The sequence below is a fragment of the Sorex araneus genome, chromosome 1 (assembly GCF_027595985.1).
Source record: "Sorex araneus isolate mSorAra2 chromosome 1, mSorAra2.pri, whole genome shotgun sequence".
NCBI classification, from domain to species: Eukaryota; Metazoa; Chordata; class Mammalia; order Eulipotyphla; family Soricidae; genus Sorex; species Sorex araneus.
The window spans coordinates 245,753,096-245,776,315 of record NC_073302.1 but is presented as its reverse complement, the minus strand read 5'-3'; the positions used below and the strand labels follow the sequence as shown (position 1 = coordinate 245,776,315).

The following is a 23,220-nucleotide window of genomic DNA, read 5'->3' as shown; positions in this document are numbered from 1 at the left end:
CCATCCTTATTCTGTCTCACTTCCACAGATGCTGAAAACCTAGGGCAGGACAAAGGGAGACTGCAAAAATGGTGACAGCTTCCCTGGCTTAGAGAATGTAGCTGGCCCCAATTGTTCCATCAGAAACCTGAACCTTGGCCCACAATTATTCTAAGTATTGGCCTCTTTCACAGATACTGGAATCTGAAGCAAAACAGGAGAGTGCCACGATGCTGCCCATTGTCTTCTATTCTGTCACTGGAGAGCAAGATGCTCCATAAGTTATTGGAACAAAGCTCTAGGACAAGCAGGTAAGCTTCTTCCAGAGATGGGGTGTGAGGATGATGAGCTCACATAGTTGTTTCTGTGCTGTGACTGGGGAATGGAGTCTGGCCAGGACTGTTACAGTTCCATGAGATCTACACACCAAATCCCACTTGCCACCAGTCAGATGATGGTGTTCAATGGGCAATAGGCATAGACAGCAGGTGCACGAACAAGTTCTGCTGATAGAAACCATAGTGTGGAGTAACGTAACAGAAAGAAGCCAGTCTGCTGCCAGAGAGCCATAAAGGCAGGCTGGAGGAGGGGAGTGAGTGGCAGGGAGGAAAATGGGGTCATTGGTGTGGGAAATGGACACTGGTGGAGGGATAGGTGTTGGATCATTGTATGACTGAAACCCAATCATCAGCTTTATAACTTTATCTCACGGTGATGCAATTAAAAAAAAGTCTTTGGCGGAGGCTGGAGCAAAAATACAGCAGGTAGGGAGTCAGACTTGTATGTGGCCAACTGGGTTCAATCCCTAGCCCCCATGTGGTCAGTTCTCTAAGCCCCTCTAAGGAGTGATCCCTGAGCAGAGCCTGGAGTAAGCCCTGAGCACCACTGGGTGTGGTCCAAAAACTAAACAATTCCTTGGAGAAGATGAAAGTCCTTAGCAGTGTGATAATTAGAAGCCAGTCCCTGAGCCTCTTCCAGACACACTGGGTGGTGGCAGGCCACACCTGACACTATCATTAGTAGTACTAGGTTATCTCAATAAAAATGGGGGGAAATACTAAAAAAGAAAAAATACTTTCTGCTGTAATTCCATGGAACCTATGAACTAAGTCAAACTGGTTACCAGAATGAGGTGACCCTGGGTAAGACAGGTGACACCCAGTGAAACCACAAAACCTGGGCTGCTGGGATAAGTGCATAAATTCCTTCCAGGAGATTCCTGTGGACTGGACTGAGGCTGGGGGAGAAGGGTGGAAGCACAAAGTTGTATCTGCTCTACCTCTCTTCAAAGTACCTCAGCAGACCACCAAATGTATGCTACGGTCAATGCTAAGGACAAACTCTCCTACTTTCAACCAGTGGCCTCTACACTGCAATCTGGGATGAATACACAAGTTTCCAGCTCGCCATGTGTACCCTTTCGGGAATGTATGACTCACCGACTTTCAAGGCTAATGTTTGGGAGTCTGTCTGACAAACGGGGATGCCAGATCTGAGTTCCCAACTTTTATTTTTCAGAGCTAGGGAGATAGCATAAAGGGCTGGAACACATACTTTGTGAGACTCCAGGTTTGATACCCACTTCAGAAAGGTGCCCTGAGTAATGCTAGAAGTGACCACTGTGCACTGATCTAGGAGTAGCATGGGTGGCCCCTAAACAAATTTTATATATATTTATCACTATATATACATATAAATATCACGGTCACTGTCATCCCGTTGCTCATTGATTTGTTCGAGTGGGCACCAGTAACATCTCTCTCTCATTGTGAGACTTATTTGTTACTGTTTTTTGGCATATCCAATATGCCACGGGTAGCTTGCCAGGCTCTGCAGTGCGGGCTCGATACTCACAGTAGCTTGCCGGGCTCTCTGAGAGGGGCGGAGGAGTCCAATACGGGTCGGCTTCGTGAATGGTGGACGCCCTACCGCTGTGCTATCACTCCATATATATATATATATATATATATATATATATATATATATATACATATATATATATTTAGATCTACTAACAAACAGAGACAAATAGCAAAATAAAACATACATACATATATATATATATAAAATCCTTCATTACTCTGTGTGAAGTCTGGGGTTTTAACTTCCCAGTATGGACTGCTGTACCAGGTGTGAGGTTTTTGTCAGTTGCCTCCATTTTTAATTTTCAGCTACTTTCCTTGTTTGCCCAACATGCAGGATTTGCCCAGATCTTTTTTTTTTTTTTGAGGTAATTATTTTAAAGTAATAGCAGATGTGTTATACTTTGGATGAACGGAATTCAGGAGCCTTAACCCTTACTGCCTTAACTCCTGTACTATCTCTCTGGCTCCCAGATGGTGGCTCTCCTAAGATTTAAAATATCAATATTATATATACTATATGCTTCAGTCAGTTTTTGAAGTAGAAGGGTCTTCCAGGTAGCATTCAGGAGGTCCAGGAATACTCCTGGCAATACTTGGCCAGGTAGCTCTGTGCTCCAGTTGTGACATAGTACTTCTCAGTACTGGTCAATCTTTGTATCAGTATATTAAGTTACTATTTAGATCTACTAACAAACAGCAACAACATAGTGAAATAGTGAAATAAAACTTAACAGCTATTTGAAGCCAGTATAGCCTATTACTAAGTGATTAGGACACTTGCAAAAATCAAACAGCTGAGTCAGTGTTCTACGTATGAATTAACTCTCACTTTATTTTGGATTGCGGACATCTTACTCCTTTTCTATCCAGACAAGTTTTATTAAGTGACTGGAATGCTACTGTGCGACTATGGCACACAGACAAACTGGATCCATTCATTATGATAAAGAGTTTTAACTATTAGAAAATAATTTATGGACTGAAAGATATTTTCAGGAACACTGGTTTCATTAGGCCTCTATGGTCTAAGAGCTTTTAAGAAAAATTCAATTAAGAGATTTGCTTTAGAAGAATTTTATGGGCATATGATTAGCAATATTGAAAACATTTGAATTTAAAAAATGAGACTTAACAGTAAACTCCCACTGGGAACAAATAGCTCTGGACACTATGACTAAATGAACAGAATAGTTATAAAATTTTCTTTCACAATATAACAGAAGATATTCCTAACTAAAAAGGTTAACAGATTTGATTATATGGCAGCTTTACATAGATTTCTGTAAATAATTTATGACATACTTCAAAATTCAATGAACAAAACAGAAAAATTATTTTTATTATATTCCACAATTCCAGGTATCTGGATTAATAAAACCTAGGATTTTAAATCTTTATGCCAGAGACCGATACCATTCAAGATAATCATAAGAAAAATTCTCTAAAAGGTATTCATTCTCCAGAGTCATCAAAGAACTTTTTCCTTTCTTTCTTCAAAATATTTACCAATGGAAAAGAAAACAGATGCCAGGAAAATCTTGTAACAATGGTTTGTTTGCAAATTATGTATACATATGTCAAAGTCTTTTCAAAATAGACCCCATTTCTTTGCTGGATTAAATACTTTGCACAAATTAAGTGCACAATAACAGTTTCTTTTCAGAAACTTTACATCAGTAACCTTATGCAACCTTTAGAGAAGAGGATGCAAAACTAAGACAGGTAACATAGGCTTACAGCTTTAAAACAAAAAAATATTAGAGATAATAAATTACAATTTTTATTTTTATTATTTTACTGCCTGCTGACAAATTCTACAATTTGTTCATTTCAAATCCTTCTAAAAATCTACATCATGAATTAAATATATCTGTACAGAATAAAGCAGATGCATTTTTTTAAAAAGTAAATTGCTTTATAAATTACAGGCCAGAATCAGATTAACATAATCAAAGATATAGTTTTGAAAATGCCATGAAAGGATTTCAGAGTTCAAATTATAAAGGCCTGTTTGTTAATTCTTAGTTGGTTTTCAAGTATTACTGAGTTGTTTGAAGAACAACCTTCATCCTTGTCACATTATTTATAATTTGTACACTCGTAAGATTTGAGCAGTAAGTAAGATTACTTGAAGTATGAAATAGGTAACATTTATGACAAATGTCTTGAAGATCATCCAGAATAAGATGAAGAACAAAGAAAATCTTGGACAAGAAAAGGGAAGCTACATTTATTAAAAAATAAAAACAGCATTTCTGATAACAAAACCACTGGAAATCCAAATACAATCAACATATACTGTAACAATGCAAAATGAAGATTCAACAAGTAAATCTGTTTATAGACATTTAGGAAGGAGAGAGGGACACAGCTTCCGCATGTTGCAGGCCTGCCCACCGCACAGCACAAGTGCACCCCGATCCTCATTCATGTTCTGTGCAGCAGTTTTGTAGGTGTGCATCCGTTCTGCAAACCAACTGTTCCTGAATAAGATCTCAACTTCTAAAGCGGGGGATCCAGAACAACAGTCAGCAATGCTACTTCATAAAAAACAGTCATAGGCTGAAGAGTAGTGACAACCGGTTTCCAAAATCTCCAGTTTTAACAAAAGGTATAAACTATTAAATCTGAACTCTTTCACATTATTTTGCATGAGTATCAAGTGCTGTGTAAAAATTTATGTAAAATCTTAAGTTAGCCACGACTAGTATCTTTAAACTTCAGAGCAAAGTTCTTTACTCTCTTAGCATGGCTGTTTTGTTTGTTTTTGCTTTGTCACTAACAACTCTCGTCAAACCCAAAGACTTTGAAAAAAAGAGTATGTACTGCTGAGGAAAGTATCAAAAATGTAAATGAACTTCCGTTTTACGAGACACACAGTTCCTGTTGGATACTGGACTGTGAGAGTTTATTATTTTCAGTTTTTTCAGGTCCTGGAGCATGGCAAGTAGTCTTCCGCTTAAATAATCGAAGACTCAATCGTAACAGTTCATTATCCACCACTGGAGCATTGGTGTAAGCTTGTTTCACATTGCCCTAATAGAAAAAAAAAAACACCAAGTTTAAAAAGTACATTTAAGATGATAGTAGGAAAAATCAGGCAGGTTAACATCTAAAGAAAAGACAATTTAATAAAAACTACTTTGTGGGGGGGGGGGGCTGGAGCGATAGCACAGCGGGTAGGGTGTTTGCCTTGCACACAACCGACTCAGGTTTGATTCCCAGCATCCCATATGGTCCCCTGAGCACTGCCAGGCATAATTCCTGAGTGCAGAGCCAGAAGTGACCCCTGTACATTGCTGGGTGTGAACCCCCCGCCGAAAAAAAACTACTTTGGGATAAAATATTTTCAGACTCAGGATTATTTTAGAAAAGAAATTATTTTTTAGAGGGCACCTACTTTAACCTCTTACTCTGATAAGAATCCTTCCAAAAATCCTTGATGGGCAATCAATTAGCCTTTATTATTTCTAATGATAAAACTTAAAAAAAAAAAAAGTAACACTGTACATTTTAATGTTAAATGGTACTCCTTTTGTATGCACTGAAATAAAATCTCTTCTATGGATCTACAAACTAACCTTCTGAAAAGAAGCATTAGACAATCATTCCACTCTGATCAGAGCAACCTCATAGAAGCCCAAGACTGGAATGAATTCTCTACAAGACGGCTGATTAGTACAGTATACCACCTCTAGACTACTAAAATGTTTACCTATACTACTGAAACTTATAAAGACATATTAGCATTTTGGTAACCTATTGCCATAAAATTCTGTTGAATGTTTATCAACCAGGTATTTGATAAGCAACATTTCTCATGAACCTGAAATTAATTTTTCTCTAGCAGTACAACTTTTCAGTTCCGGTGCTATTTTTAACATTCAACAATCATGAAGCTCATAGTACTTTCATCTGATGGATCATTTAAGATATTTTATAATGCCCCTATTCTAACTTTATATATATAAGGGGTCACACACTCAGTTAATAATCTGTTATCCTATTTGGAAAGATTATAAGGTCCTGTACATTTTTTTCAGCAAGAAGTTCGCAAGGGCATCCTTAGCTATCACACTATGTTACAGTATATTTGGAGGAAGAACCAGAATGAGACAAAATATTTTATGAATAGGGGGCAGTATCAGATGAAATTATAAACCATGCAATCTTTCCCAACTGGAGTTCCTTACCTGGATTTGACTGATTATCAATTCAATTCAAAAGACGAGAGTAACTAGTGGCATTCTAGATGCACAGGACAGAAGATGACATATTACATACATGCTCAGGGCCCTAGCCTTGATTATCTCAGAAAAAAACTTCCAGTTGAGAAAGATTGCAAGGAGACATGAGGATTTAAGCAATACAACAAAGTGGACTGAGAGTATATATTACAAAATATGACCAAAGTAACTCTGTCAAAATTAACTTTAAGGCAGGCCTTTAAGCAGGAATATTGTTAAAATGTCATTTGTTTTTTCAAATAACTTTTACAGATTAATATATTCCCTTTCTTTCTTAGCAATGTTTTCCAAAATGACCCCGAGTACAAAACAAATAAATGGCATTTCTTTAAAATTCTTAGGATCTACTGTCTTTTGTCCAGCTATCTATGTCCTCTAGCCACTACAGAAAGCCCAGTTTCTTACTTTAAAATGCAAATTAACCTCAATTTCTTACATTTCAATTCCCTTTATTATTAATACTTACATATAATCACTTGTATTTACTTCCCTCCTTTTCAATTTGATACATTCTCATAAATATACACTTAAATAAGCATCTTCACTACTATGTGTCTGTGGAATACTTTCCTTGATCTTCAATTTAAATTTATAGGCTCTCCGCCCAGACGAGAGCAGGAGCGGCCGCACAGGAAATGGCGCCTCTGCTCCTAAAAGACTATGATCCTGGCGGCCTACTAGCCACTAACTCTCAGCCTTTTCTTTCGGCGACTTCTGGCAGAAATCTCTCTGGACTTAATTACTAAAATATCAGAAATCCAAACCCAAATCCAAATCCAAATCCAAAACAGAGCTCATATATTCTTCATTCTCAGCAATGGCAAACAAACTATCAAATGATGCCTTTTCAGCAGGTTTGATATTTGGGGGAAAATTCCAAGTAACAATAGTGAGTTTTCTGTTGGAATATTGAATGTATTCAAAGTATAGAGAGAATAAAGTGAAGATCATTAGCCACACAGGTGGGAGGTAGGGTGGGAGGGGGGTATACTGGGGTTCTTGGTGGTGGAACATGGGCACTGGTGAAGGGATGGGGGTTTGATCACTGTATGACTGAGACTTAAACCTGAAAGCTTTGTAACTTTTTCCATGGTGACTCAATAAAAAAATAAAAATTAAAAAAAAATTGTATCTAGGATGTCTTATTAAAGACAACTGTTTGACAAATGAAAAATACTTTACAGAAAGTATTATAACCTTAATCCTTACTCATCAAATTTTGAGTAACAAACTGTTCAAATGAAAATCAATAAGTTAAACTCATTTTTAAAATCACATGAGGCCTTCTTCAAGAAATAAAAGAAGACACTAGGAAATGTAGATACACCCCCTGCTCATGGATAGGGAGAATTAACATCATCAAAATGGCAATACTGCCCAAAGCACTATACAAATTTAATGCAGTCCCTATCAGGATACCCATGACATTTTTTAAAGAAAGAGAGAAAACACTCCTGAAATTCATATGGAACAATAACCCTCCATGAATAGCTAAAGTAATCCTTGGGAAAAAGAAGATGGGTGGCATCACTTTCCCCAACTTCAAACTCTACTACAAAGCAGTCGTAATTAAAACAGCATGGTATTAGGCTAGAAACAGACTTGCAGACAAATGGAACAGAGTTGAATATCCTGTCACAGACCCCCAAATATGTGGCCACATAATCTTTGACAAAGGAGCAAGAAATGTGAAGTGGAACAACGAAAGCCTCTTCAACAAGTGGTGCTGGGAAAACTGGATAGCTACCTGCAAAAAAATGAACTATGACCTCTGACTCTCTAATGACCAGGCACAAAGGTCAGATCAAAGTGGAATGAAGACCTTAATATCAGACATGAATCTGTAAGATACATAGAGGAAAATGTAGGCAGAACCCTCCATGACATTGAAGCTAAAAGCATCTTTAAGGACGAAACAACACTGACCATGCAAGTGGAAGCAAACATAAACAAATGGGACTACATCAAACTAAGAAGCTTCTGCACTTCAAAAGAAACAGTGACGAAAATACAAAAAAGAGCCCATAGAATGGGAAAGAATATTTACCCAATACCCATCTGATAAGGGATTAATATCCAGGATATACAAGACACTAGTAGAACTGTATTAAAATAAAACCTCCAACCCCATCAAAAAATGGGGAGAAGATGAACAGAAGTTTCCTCAAAAAAAGAAATACAAAAGGCCAAAAGGCACACGAAAAAAATGCTCCCCATTGCTAGTCATCAGGGAGATGCAAATCAAAATAACAATGAGATACCATCTCATACCACAGAGACTGGCACACATTCAAAAGAACAAAAGCAACCAGTGCTAGCATGGATGTGGGGAAAAAGGGATGCTCTTTCACTGTTGGTGGGAATGCCCACTGGTCCAGCCTTTCTGGAAAACAATATGGACAGTCCTTCAAATACTAGAAATTGAGCTTCCATATGACCCCACAATACCACTTCTGGGAATATATCCTGAGGATGCAAAAAAGCACAGTAGAAATGACACCTGCACCTATATATTCATTGCAGCACTGTTCACAATAGCCAAAATATGGAAACAACCCAAGTGCCCTAAAACAGATGACTGTTAAAGAAACTTTGGTACATCTACACAATGGAATGCTATGTAGCTAGTAGGAGAGATGAAGCCATGAAGTTTGCTTATAAATGGATAGACATGGAGAGTATCATGCTAAGTGAAATGAGTTAGAAAGAGAGGGACAGACATAGAAGGACTGCACTCATTTGTGGAGTATAGAATAACATACCATGAGGCTGACACCCAAGGACAGTAGATACAAGGACCAGGAGGATTGTCCCATAGCTGAAAGCCTGCTTCATGAGTGGAGAGGAGAAGGCAGATGGAATAGAGAAGGGATCACTTAAGAAAATGATGGCTAGAGGAATCAGTAGTGATGGAAGATGTGTGCCAAAAATAGATAATGGACCAAACTCTCAATGTATGTGCTGTACCTATAATGCTCAAAAGTAGAGAGAAAGAAAATGGGGGATACTGTCTGCCATGGAGGCAGGGGGAGGGTGGGAAAGGGGGGTATACCGGGGATATTGGTGGTGGGAAATGTGCACTGGTGGAGGGATGGGTGTTTGATCATTGTGAGATTGTAACCCAAACATGAAAGCTTGTAACTATATCATGGTGATTCAAGAAAATTTAAAAAAAAAAAATCACATGAGGCCTTAATCTAGTGGCTTAAAGCAATCATATAAAAAATATATTACTTATATACTACAGAATAAACACTGCCTTTTCCAAGGAAACAACTGTACCTTCTCATTTTTAACAAGCTGCTTTCGAATAGCCGAATCCCGTCTGAAGCATAAAGCTTTACAACATGGTCCAAGATTACTAAGAAGATTAGCTCTTTCTTCCTTTCGTAGTAATGCAGCCATGTTGAGTGCTCCCAATTCATGTTCAAAAAGGCTATCTGCATCTTCGAATAAAAATAAACATGCATTGAGTTTTCTTTAAATGGAAAAGTGTTAATAACCCTATTGTTTTTCCTAACAATCACAAGAAGATAATGGTGTAATAATTCCCCGGTTTACAGATTTGGTACTAAGTAAGTGGTGTATCTATTTGAATCAAACTACCAGGCTTTCATTATTGTGCTAAAGACTCAAACCAGATAGCTGTGCTTGGGTAGAAGTCCTCATTTTCTTTAGAGAAAGAGTTACAAAGATACTCACTTTGCTTAGAAATAGAAAAATATTTAGTTTATTTTCCAAAGTTTTATTTTACTGGATAAAAACCTGTGCATTCTGACATTTAAACTTAAGTACTTATTTAAAAGCAATTTTGATTTAGAAAGATCAAGGTATTATTTTTGTAACTTTTTGTATGCTTCAATTTTTCTTATAATTTTAAAATAGAACTCTGGACAATAAGATTTAAATAATGAATTCAAGTGACTCTCCAAAAATAAAAAACAATTCTTACACAGTGTCACATAAGAACAAAAATTTACAAGACATCTTAATAACAGCAAGCACTGTACAGTCAAAGTGAAAAGAAATTACCTTTCGGTTTTTCTAGAAGTCTCTGACATGTTTCTTTGACTTTGGTAAATACTTCAGAACCTGCCAACTTTTTAGAAAGTCCAACTCGAAGCATAACAGCCCCAGGGGTGAATTTTAAGAGCGCAGCCCCTGGCTCTCGTGGTTCTTTTGGATGCTTGGGCATAAGACCAGACCAATCCACATCTATCACATCTAATGGATCTATAAAAAAGGTAAAGAATACAATTTTCTCTTAGTATTGTGGTTCTTTATTGAGAAATTTAAACTCTAAAACACTGAAAGCATCAGATAATGTTTTGATCAAATTATTATTTTTTTGGCTTCTTCGGTCACACCTGGTGATGCTCAGGGGTTACTCCTGGCTCTGCACTCAGGACTTATTCCTGGCAGTGTTCGGAGAACCATATAGGATGCTGAGGATCAAAACTGGTCGGTGTCCAAGGCAAATAAATACACTACCCTCTGTACTATTGCTCTGGGCCTTGGATAAAAATACTTAACAAAAAACCTCTCTATAAACACTAATATGTAGAATCTAAGAAGCATTACAAAAAAAAAAAAAGAAGCATTACAAACAAAATCACTCTCACCCAAACAGGCAAGCAAATCCATTTCTACTAATAACTCATTTAAATTGTAAGAGAGATCCCCAATAAAGTAACTACTATTTTACTAAAATTCAGTCTGACGTTTTAAAACTTGGCACCAAACTTCTTTGAAGGATTAGTTTGTATACATGTTTCCCTTCTGAAAAAATAATCCATTATGATTTTCAAATTAGATAGCTATTATTTAAGAACAAAGATCTGTCCACTAACAAAGAATATTTGAAGAATCTATCAAAATAATCTTCTATTTTTTAAAAAAAGCCTAATAACAAAATCTGTTTCTGTCTTAGAAAAAAGAAGCCTATAAATGAATATAAAAATAATTATCCACTTTCTTTCTACATTAGGTAAAAAACCAGTAAAGCATAGGAGCAAATTTTTAAAAATAGTTTATTGTATGTATACACACAAAAAGCAAAGACCCTCATAATAAAAAACATTAGTAGCGTTTGAATTGGGTTGTCTCCAGATAAATATTAAAGGGTACTGCTTCATGGTGTAATCATTCAAGTAATCTCTGGCAGTGTATGAAGTACTATAAACAAGCATTCAATTAAAAAAATTGTTATAAAGAGGTGATCAAATTTAGTTAGTAAGCATCTAAATATAATTTAGACTATTATAAACTTTTTTTTTAACATGTAAAAAATTTAGAAGTTGAATGCTAAGCAGTACTGGGAATTAAAAAAAATATATTTTGTACTGAGTAAGCACTTAAGATTCTGGAAAGCAAGAAAAATGAGGGTCCTTGTCTCTTGAGCATATGCCACAAACAAGTAAACATAAAACCATAATTTACATTTACAAAAGTATCTGCCATGCAATAGAATGAGATTTTAATAACAAAGATTCTGGCTAATGTTTACCACATGTATCTCATACATGAAAATGCCACATTTTATACTCTGAAATGCCATTTGCAGAGAGCCAAGCAGATAAATTTAGTCTCACTGCTGAGGTTAAGAAATATCTGACAAGAATTTAGTGCAGATATAAAATATATTACTTTAAAACTCTCTATATAGCAATTCTTATAACATAGTAATGCTTTCCACTACAACAGTATGAGAAGTTGAGTTCTTTGTTGACAATATAAAATTTTTGACCAGTATAAAAGTTCTGGTAAAACAATTGTCCATTCTACTTAGCCGTCTATCATGTCATCTCATGCTATGGCACAAACATCTCAACAATAGTCCAATCTGAGTCATCTACATCATTTCCAAAGTAACTCATTGAGTGAACACAGTATCATTTATTTTACCATCTGTGATGCTCTCATCCATTTCCTTTTTAAATCACTAAAGTAGAAGCAAATGTGTATTAAATACCAAGATAGATGAGACAATATAATTGTAAAATAGTGTGGAGGAGCAAAAGATAGTACTGATGGAAACTGTTAAAAGTAACATTTGAAGGGCTGAAGAGATAGCACAGCGGGTAGGGCCTTGCATGCGCCCGACCTGGGTTGATTTCCAGCATCCCATATGGTCACCCAAGCACCGCCAGGAATAGTTCCTGAGTGCATGAGCCAGGAGTAGGCCCTATGCATCGCTGGTGTGAGCCAAAAAGCAAAAAAAAAAAAAGCAACATTTGAAATAACAGTCTTGCATCACCAAAGACCATTTAGTGTCTCTGAATGATTCTACTGAACAGTGAGGTGCAGGTAGTACTATTTTTGAAAACTGTCTGTAGTGAGTGGTTAGGATGCTAAACTATTATAAAACTTTGAATGGTCATTTTAAAAGTTGGTTTGTGGGAATTCTGTAGCACATATATTCCATTTAGGCAACCAGTACTTGGTTAGATAATATGAATCTTAAAACTCTGCAAAGGAAATACTAGAATTCTGCTATTTTATAACTGGGTGAGTCTTCACCAATTTATAAACAACATCCATTTAAATAAACACAAGCATATAAAGTATAAAGTATAATTTTCATTTTAATGACCCTTTTTTAAGCCTCAATTAGAAAATAAAGGCAAAATAAAGGCAAAAAAGTCAATTTTTACAGCTTGAAAGGAAAGAATACCTTACAACAGGTAATTTTTTTGTTCAACCACTTTCGCAAATTATTACCTGGCATCTTCTCCTCGTCCTGTTGATCCTCCCTCTTTTCAGCATCACCTGCCAGAATTTCATCTAGTTCATCATCACTAATCGGCTCATATCCTTCCCCAGCTCCAGAACCTAAAGAATGCGCATCATCTAACTTGGATTCATCATCTCCTGATAAAAAGCAACATTAATTTTGCGTTAAAGAGAGAATTAAGGGGAAGGATCAACCAAGACAAAAGAGACATAACTAAAAACTTGAAAAGCATTTTTTATTAGAAGACTGTATTATTTTAAAGGCCTAATACTATCTTAAAAACTTGAATGTTCCAATTAGCTAAGTTAGGTTTTAATGGTAAAAACACAAAATGAACATCAAAAGAATGTTATAACTAAAAGAATGTTATAACTGCCATCAAAAGAATGTTATAACTGCCACTAACATATTAATGTGCTATTTAAAAAGAATAATAAAGGGACTGGAGCAATAGCACAGCAGGTAGGGCATTTGCCTTGCACTCGGCTGACACAGGTGTCGATTCCTGGCATCCCATGTGATCCCCTGAGTACCACCAGGGGTGATTCCTGTGTGCAGAGCTAGGAGTGACCCCTGTGCATTGCCGGGTGGGACCCAAAAAGCAGTACATAAATAAGATAAAATTTAAGTATATTCAGACAAATCTAGTTCAAAAGGATATAGTAATTTTTAACCTGAATTAACTCAGTAATTAAAAAATACCTGCTCATTTATTTATAAAATTTATCTGAAAACAAAGTATAGTTTATAAATTTATTTTTTTCCAGAGAATATTAGATGTTTTATTCAGTTTTCTCATGACTTTATAAACAGATGTATCCAGGTTTATTTTCAATTCACACAAGCTTGCTAGACCATTTTAAGTAAATTTAGTCAACAGAGCTAAAGTTATTAAGTTTTTTAAATGTAAGAGTATTGCTACTTATTCAGCCATTAAGCTGATTGAACTGGGCATGTCGCTCACAGATTTAGTAAATGTTATGAACACCTTGGAACAGTGAGGTAAAAATGTAAAAGAAAAAAAAACACAAAAATTCTTTCATTTCGCAACTCAAATTCATCCCCATCCCAATATTTTCCTTTAATTAGTACAAGTTTTAAAAATGCCATAATATAATTTTAATGTATTTTTAAAATATTACTAGGACATATTTTGCTTATTTTACCCAATTTTCTCAACCACCGAAACCAAATTCTCTCTCCTGACGATTTAGCTGTGATCTGAAATTATTCTAAAACTATATGGTGTTTAGTATTTCAGCAACTATGCATTCAACTGAGTATGTGAAACACTAGATTTCAAAATGTGTTAGTGTCCTTTAGGGGGCAAGTTTGTAGCACATAAATTGTAATATATCATGAGATGTTCCTAATCATTCAATAATTTTTATTCCATTAAATTTTAATATTTTTCCCATGTCCCCATTAATCTATTTCTAAGGTAACAAATTTCAGTAATTTTTTATATATACATATCCAGATGCAAATGCAGCTATTAAGACTTTTAATTTTTATAGTTTATACAACTCATTTTCCTATTTTTAGCTAAATCAATCAAAAAAAATAAATGGGGGGGGGTTGTGCCACACCTAATCATGCTCAGATCTTACTTCCTGTTCTGCACTCAGGGATCACTCCTGGAAGGACTAAGGGACCCTATGTGGTACTAGGGATCAAATTTAGGCCAGCTGCATGCAAGCCAAGTGCTATACTATTGCTTAGCTCTAAATAAAATTTTCCATCACCTAACAGGTAATTTACTATACATTTTTATACTGTTGTCATTAATTGGTAAGTAATATATTTAGGGATGATCAGTTTGAAACAATAACAAGAGTTATTATAATGATTAATTCAGTTATATCCAAGGTTGAGCCTTCATAAATACTACAGCTCATGATTTGAAGCTATTTATACTCAAAATTAAGAGAAATGTCTTTGTCAAGTAGGAAAAAAAATGTAACAGATGGCATATTGGAATACACCTAATCCAAACACTCCCCCTCCCCCGCAAAACAATGTAAAGATGTTTTTAACAGTTTTGAAAGTGATTTTACTTTTGGCTCAATCCTATAACATGGCAAATAAAGAGGATAATAAAGGTGTCAGGAGATAGTATAGAATTTAAGAAGCGCACCTAGCAGGCACCAAACCAGGTCAATTCCTGAAACCACATAGCCCCCTGAGCACTGCTGAGTGCAGCCTGGGAATCCCTGGCCCAAAGGACCTGAGCAGCAACACATTCTTAGGTCCTTACATTGAGTCAGTCAACCAGTTTGCAGAGAATTGCCGGTTGGCCCCTGGGTCCTCTTGAGTACTGCGGGATAGTCCCCCAAGTTCTGAACCCTCTCCCCATGCCAAAAAATATGTGTGTGTGTGCATGCATAATATGTGCATATGCGTGTACACTTACCTACTGAATAATCCAAAAGTTTTCCGAGGTATTAAAATGGGTATGCTTTGTCTGAATAATGATGTTAAGCACTGGTGGTACCAATACTAGACAGCACAAGAGGCAGTATTTCCAGAAAAACTCTCGGGGAAAGCTATTATCATTATTAACTCAGCTACCATTCATCAAAGAATAGGATGTGGACAAGTATGAGCCAGTAGAATATATTTTAATTCATCAGTCATTCTCTACATTCTTGCTAGTCTTGATGAAATGATGAAAAGCTACAGGTCTTACAAAGAAATACAGTACGGGGTTGGGGAGGTGGGGGAGTGGGCGGGGGATTAAAATTGTGACACTCACCTTCCATATTCTCAGCTCTCTCAGTTTTACTTGTATCTTCAAATCCCTGCACAGATCCTGTATCTTTATCCATTCTGTCTTTGTCCAAAGCTACAGAGTCCCTTGAAGTGCCGTCTAGATCTCTTTCATGTTCACTTTCCAGTTTTGCTTCACTGCGTTTTACAGACTCCACTTGTGAATTCTCAAAAGTTCTGTCTCTATCCCGGTCCCTTTCCACAGAATCAGGAATTAGTCTCTCTCTTTCCCTTTCCAAATCTCTCCTTTTGTCTCGTTCTCTCTCTCGTTCTCGCAATCTATCTCGGTCCCTGTTCCGTGGCCAGTCTTTATCAGCATCCCGATCCCATTCTCTCTGCCTCGTATCTCTCCTCTCTCTCTCCCGTTCTCTATCATGCTCATACCGATCACGTTCTTGAAGCCTATCTCTGCTATCAAATGACCCAGATCTTGAATGGACTTGTCGATCTGACTCAGGAGAACTTCTTCTTGAACTATGGCTTCTTGAATCCTGGCGATCTAAAATAAATATATGATAAACCAAAAGTTAATGTGTGATAAAACAGAAATAAAAATCCTACATTTTAAGGTACTTTAAAACACCCACCTTCTCTTTTTTGTTTCCTAACTATCCAAAGAGCTAAGAGCTAACTCTAAAGAAAAACTGATCTCAATTAAAATGAGAAATGAATTATGTAAAAAGAACATATATTTTTGTCTATTTTCACTACAACCACAAAATATTGTCAAAGAAATAAATACATAAAATAATTAAGAATTAACAGAACTGATGACATCATCATCCGATCTCTTTCTATCCCCCTACCTTTACTTCTGGGATCAAAAGAGAAAGCACTGGCTGCAGGAAGAAGAGAAGGAAGGTTAAAATTTTAGGTATCAATAAGGGACCTGAATACACAAATCCTTCCAAGAAAATCCTGACTTTACACTGATGATGTCATTTAATGTACCTCTATTAATGTCTGTGGTATTAATATGATAAGAGGTACTATTTTGGTGAGACAGTTAAGTTAAAACTTAAATTTCTTGAAATTTAAGGAAGTGTTTTAAGTAACCAATTGAGCTTTTACTTTAAAATTATAAAGTTTTATAAACTAATTTAGGAAGCACTGGCTAGATTATAATTCAATTTAATTACCTGAAGAAGTACTTCGACTGGGTTCTCCACGCTTTAATTGATCAATCCTAGATTTTCTCTCTCCTGGGATCTCTAGACTTTTTGTTTTTTCTCTATCTCTTGAGCCACTATGCAGTACCCTCTTTCGACCACTTTGGTCATCTCCACTTCGATGGGCAGAATCATTGGATGGGGAGCGCAGACGACTAGATGTATGACTCCGATTACTCCGATTACTCCCAAGGCTGCTACTCCTCTTTTGATCTATTGGCTTGCGATGAGGTGCATCTTCGATGGTAACATGAGATGCTTCTACTTTTTCCACTCGTGTCCTATGGCACTTTCTATGTGAGTCTTCACTGGCAAAAGTAGCACTGGGGGTACTGGTAGGGGTGGAAGAGGTGGATACGGTGGTAGCAGATGTGCTAAAGGTTGTGGTAGCAGCAGTGGCAGGAGTGGAAGAAGCATTTGTAGTAGTAGCATTAGCCACAGGAGGGGGAGGAGGAGGGAGAGAAGATGGAGAAGGAGTCCTTCCAGGAGTCACAGATGTGACAGCATGCTCTGTGTCTGTTACTTCTGCACGGTCAGGCACGTCCTCATCGGACCAGTCACTAAATGCTGTGTCTTCTTTTTTCTGAGATTCCTCTATAGTGCCACCCTTATCATTGGACATTTCAACCAATTCCTCTTTGGTTGTTATAGGGGGAGTCCGTGGTCCTCTTTTCTTCTTACTTTGCTGAGTTGCTTCTTCATCAGAAATATCAGAATCACCTTTGGACCTTTTACGTTTTTTTTCAACGCTTTTCTTCTTTTGCCCTTTTTTGGGTGAAAATATTTGCCCATCTTCAGATGTCTCTATATTACTCCTCTCTATACCAACATCATCATCTTTCTTTTTCTTAATAGGTTTCTTTTGAATTTTTGCTCTTTTCTTGTTTTCATCATGACCTCGTTCAGTTGTATCTCGATCTTCAGATGGGTGATGTCCAGACGTATCTTGTGTACGGGTTCTTGAGATTTCTGTGATTTCTATCTGCTCTCTCTGCTTCTCTATGGAGGAAACTTTCTCTTTGAGTTCCTGCTCTTCATAGCGTCTTGAACTCTCTTTTCTTTCTTGTTTACGATCTTCTTCTTTCCATCTACCCTGCCTGTCTTCTGTAAGGTGTGATGGACTGAGGGAACGAGATTCTTGAGGTCGTACAACCTGGCTCAAGAGTCTATGTTTTTCATCTATATCAAAAGTTAAAAGTAATCACACTTTCACCACGTGAAACAAACAGTGCATGATACATATAAATAATAATAAACCAATCTCTCATGTTTCATTTTAAAACTTAAAAAAAGTAATTTTAGTAAGCATTATAGCTTTACTTCAAATAGTAGGAAATGACAGTGTCCTAATATAAAATGACTATTTCTAATACACACATTAGTCACATAAGAAGACATTCAGGAGAAGCAGAGTAGCAATAAAACTTAGTTTATCATTTCCTACTAATTCAAAGAATAGTCTCATGGTTTCAAGAAAACAAGAATAAAAAAAAACATAGAAAATAGCTTACTTTTATCATCTCCACTGTTGTACGTATCACTGTCAGGAGAATGTTCCCGTCGACGCTTGGGTGACTGCCGAGGGCTAGGACTCCCTTCATTTCTATAGCGCTTCCTAAATAGGACAAGTGTAACATATGAAATTTCGAAAAATAAAAAAACACTGTATTAATGAAACCTATACTAAAACCCACTGTACATTTTTATGATAGAAACTCCGTATGTTATAAGCATAATGACAAAGCTGAATGAAAAATAGTCAAGTGAGAAAATCAGTATTGGTTCTAGAGTCTAAAAGATAGAGGAGTAGAACTTATACTTGTAAATTTTAGTAAGTTTCTTGAAATGACTGAAACAGCTTTCTCTGAAAATCTGAGTGAGAGCAGGGAGGGCAATTTGTCTCGTCAAACTAGAGAAGGACTAAGTTCAGCCATAAGCCCAATGCCAGGATATTGTGGGTACTTTATAAAATTGAGTAATTTCTGGGCTGGGGAGATAGTTCAGAGGGCTGAGGACATACTTTGTTGGTGGGAGGTCTTAAACTGATCACTGGTACTACATTTTCTGCTGAGCATCACTGGGAAATAATCTAACACAGATCCTGGAATAACCCCCAGGAACTGCTGGGCATGGCTTCCAAACCCCTCCCCCCAAAAAAATTAGTTCTTTCTTACAGTGACAATACATGCTACCTATATATATATATATATATATATATATATATATATATATATTTTTTTTTTTTTTTTTTTTTTTTTTTTGCTTTTTGGGTCACACCCAGCGATGCACAGGGGCTACTCCTGGCTCATGCACTCAGGAATTACTCTTGGTGGTGCTCAGGGGACCATATAGGATGCTGGGAATCAAACCCGGCTCGGCCGTGTGCAAAGCAAACGCCCTACCCGCTGTGCTATCACTCCAGCCCCCCTATATTCATTTTGATGCCTGTTCTTTAGTCAGCCTTGAAATGAGTGGTGATTTATATTTGTGGGCAATTAATGCATTCTAGCATTAAAAAAATATTTTCATTAAACTACCATTTCAGTTATATTTTTCACTAGACAATAGAAGTGAAATAATAAATTTTTTATTTGTTATTATTTACTAACATATGACCAAAAGTTTATAAACATATTCTAAGCATATATACCCACCCCCTTGAAAGATTAATTATATAAATGAGCAAACACATGGAGGAAAATATCCCTTTGGCAATTCATAGGCCAAAGCATGTGCAATGTATCGGCTAATGTTTCTTCCATCATTAGGTAGTCTACTTCCCTGTTCCATAATCTGGGCCGGCCCTGAGACTTGATTTGGTAAGAGAATGTGGTGAAAGTGATATAGCAACTCTGTCATGTTAGGACTCAAGCCTTGCGGCTTTGCCTTCATGTTATGCTTCTACCATTATATGTCAAAGCCTTTTTTTAGACTGATGAGGGAGATATTTCAAGCGGAAGAAAAATAAAATGCTCTAAATAAAAGCACCTGTCAACAGTCAGAAGGCAAGTGAGTCCATTTTATGTTAAACAGATCTAGAACCCATTATATAGACTCTACTGAGATTATACAAAATTGCTAATGTTACTTAGTCATGAATTAATAAACAGCTGCTGTTTTAACATGCTAACACTGACACTGCAATTTGTGTTAATTAAACCACACTCAAGTATGAGACACCAGTGAGAATCAAAGTGTTAAAGAAATGATTTGGGGGATAATTTGATACGCAAGCTGTAACTGAGATACTCAAGTGAAAATTGAGAAAATAAAAAACAGAACTGTAATCTTAATGAAGTATCTATAGAAACAAAATCAGAGTAAAAAGAAAACTGACAGTTCAGCAAATATATATAAAAGCAGTTGTAAAGATGCTCAAACAGCACTTAAAATAAATTCAACTACTGAAATGACAATATAAAACACCATGGATTTTATCTAATGTAACTGGTTACTATGAGTTATCTGATTTAAGTTTCTAGAGTTCTTGGCAATATTTGGATTGTCTAGCCACCAAATAATTGTTTCCCCTATTATAAACAGAGCAGAAGCATGGGAAAATAGTACTAAAAAATCGAACCAGACAATAACAAAAAAGGTTAGAATTTTAATCTTAGAAGATAGAACTAAAGAGGTCAAAGCAGCTGACCTATGCAAGTATAATTTACGGTTCAAATACCAGGTATTTGAAAATACTTTGTATTTGAAAATATTTTGGCATAGTTTATATGCAAAACTTGTCTTACTTCTGTCACCTGTTTTCCTCTCTTTACTGAAATAAATTTTCTTAAATACCTTAAATTTTCTGATCGTTTCAAACTCTTGTGATTTTTTGAGGGTCAGGAAAGTGCCAAATTTTTCAATTAAGAATTTTTGCCATTGCAGAAGCTCAAGCTGTGACCCTCAGGTCAGAATCTGTGTAACATGAAATGCTCCCCCATCTCCCCCACATATACTACATTTGCTCTTCTAGTTAATATACTGTTAAAATCTGCCTGCATGTCTGTATACTTCAATGACTTCAGAGAATTGTAGCTTTTGTTTTATTGTTTTATTTTGTACAGCTTATAGTTGTTCTGTAAGAATGATAATGCAAGCTATTACTTATTTTGCCAGAAAAGTGACTCTCAAAAACACAAATCCTTTATAGTGATGTAAAGACTATAAGAATCTTATTTCTACCAACCACTCATATCTTGTTCTATTCTTCCCTTTGCTCATGATCATGAACCACTCTAGCTGTCCATCAACACTCGAAACTTTTCTTGAGCATTTTCTTGCTTTTCTTCCCTAGCCTGATATATTTTAGTCTAACGCTTCACTAACATGGTTGTTCATTTTCACTGAATTGTTACAAAAACAAATTTTTAAAAAGGTTAGTAGTCTCTAAGAAATAAAACAGGTATGTAATACCCCAAAACATAAAGTTATGGAAAGAGGAGAGTGAGGAAAAATATCAGGTGATGGGAGAAATATGTATTGTGCACCTGTGAAATTTAGTGTCTACATTCTATATTAAGGGGCTTTTTTTGTTTGTTTTTAATTTTTTTTTTTTAATGAGGGAAGGGGGAAGCCAGACCTAATGCAAGAAGACTACTTCTAAATTGTTTCTGCCTTGAACCATAACTCAAAATAGCAATAATTCTGAAAAGTCTGAAGCAAGAAATCTCTATGTACCTTGAGATAATAAACTGAATATAGGGGCATATAATTTAAAGATAAATAAATTATTTTCAGCCTGGCAAGCTACCCGTGGAGTATTCAATATGCCAAAAAAGGTAGTAACAAGAAGTTTCACAATGGAGACGTTACTGGTGCCTGCTTGAGCAAATCGATGAACAATGGGACAGTGCTACAGTGCTAATTTTAAACTTATACATTTTATTACATGTTTTTTATTCTTTCAAAAGTTGTTAACGCCTACTAAGTTTGGTTTTGAGGCCATAAAAATCTCATTAGAATTTAGAATTCTCATGGCCACAGTGACTAACTTAGCAGCTAGTGAGAGCCTCTGTCACACAGAGGGGTGCATACAAAGCTGTAAGGTATTACCTGAGCTAAGCTTAGTCATCCATCAAAGACATTTCATGAGGAAAGCCTTTCTGAGGCTGTAGCTAACATAAAAGGCAACACTGCAAGAGACATTCCATTCCTGATGCCTTGAGAATCTGGATAAGGCCACGGTAGAACAAGTGGAAACTGGCCCCCGGCCTCCCAAATATCTGAGCAAATACATTCTTTTTTGTTAAAAGGCTAAGAAAAGCAGAAAACACCCGGGGGCTTGTTTTGTAAGATCACATCTTTTTACCTCAGCAACCATTGAACGCCACATCCTGAGAGTAGACACCATCTTATCTCTCCATATTCTAGCCATGCACTGGGTACGGGATTCCCTGACTTCTAAGAGAGTGTGAACCCTTCTATAGCCTCCAGCTAAGACTTATGACATAAATACAAGCCAGGAAGTATTGTCAGGAACAGCACAGGCCATGTACCTTGGTGACATATAAACCCCACTAACTAGCTATAAAGTGAATATGCTGGAATACTACTTCACTGATTCTATCATTTTTTTGGCCTCTAGATTATATCAAGCTGTGATCAGGGCTTAGACCTGCTGTGCTCAGAGATCACCCATGAGGAGGCTGGGACGGTTGGTTATGTGGTACCAGGGACTGAACCCAGGCAGACTATGTGCAAGGTAAAAGCAACTTGTCCATTTGGGAAACTTTTTTTTTTTTTAACCAAAACCGAACTTAGAAAAACTGATTCTTACTTTGATTTTCTCTCATCATGTCCATCTCTTGGAATCCTGTCTTCCCGGATATCTTCTCGCTTCTCTCTGCGGTCATCCCGTCCTTTCTCTTTCTCTTCCCAATCCCTCTGGCGCTCTCGTTCTTTATCCCTTTCTCTTGCTCTTTCTCGTTCCCTCTCCCTCTCTCTCTCCCTTTCTCTCTCCCTCTCCCTCTCCCTTTCTTCTCTTTCTCGCTCCCGTTCTTTTTCCCTCTCCCGCTCCCTCTCTCGCTCCCTCTCTCGATCATGGTCTCGTTCTCTCTCTCTTTCACGGTCTCGCTCCTTCTCTCTCTCTCTCTCCCTTTCCCTAGCACGCTCTCTTTCGAGTTCTCTCTCCTTCTCTCTTTCCCGTTCCCGCTCCCTCTCTCGCTCCCGTTCTCGATCTCGTTCTCGTTCCCGATCTCTTTCTCTAGCCCTCTCGTCTCTTCTATCATCCATTCTGTCTACTCTTCGTTCCTCTCTTCTTTCATCACGCTCAAGCTCGTCATTCCTTCCCTGATGTCGAATTGGTGAGCTTGGTCTTTGATCTACAATAAAAATCAAGTTTTGTCAGTGATTAATTTGACAGGTACTCTATTGGTAAGACAGTAGGCAAATCTTAAATTTTAAGCTCTGTAATGGGTCAGTCACACTGGCAGCAAATATAAATCACATATTATATTTTT

The 23,220-nt window shown here is 36.8% G+C and overlaps 1 protein-coding gene across 4 annotated transcripts in view; it reads right to left on the bottom strand.

Moving 5' to 3' along the window:
- Positions 1-3,153: 3,153 nt before the first annotated feature.
- ZC3H13 (zinc finger CCCH-type containing 13) overlaps positions 3,154-23,220 on the bottom strand; it is an 85,162-nt gene continuing 65,095 nt past the window's right edge. For all 4 annotated transcript variants that reach the window (XM_055124770.1, XM_055124774.1, XM_055124782.1 and 1 more), the window contains 8 exons: positions 22,539-23,082; positions 18,274-18,377; positions 16,733-17,941; positions 15,580-16,092; positions 12,812-12,961; positions 10,124-10,324; positions 9,374-9,537; positions 3,154-4,880 (listed from right to left, as the gene is read on the bottom strand). In XM_055124770.1, coding sequence (XP_054980745.1) covers positions 4,710-4,880; positions 9,374-9,537; positions 10,124-10,324; positions 12,812-12,961; positions 15,580-16,092; positions 16,733-17,941; positions 18,274-18,377; positions 22,539-23,082 — 3,056 coding nt within the window. In that variant the 3' untranslated portion in view covers positions 3,154-4,709. The remainder of the gene's footprint in view (positions 4,881-9,373; positions 9,538-10,123; positions 10,325-12,811; positions 12,962-15,579; positions 16,093-16,732; positions 17,942-18,273; positions 18,378-22,538; positions 23,083-23,220) is intronic.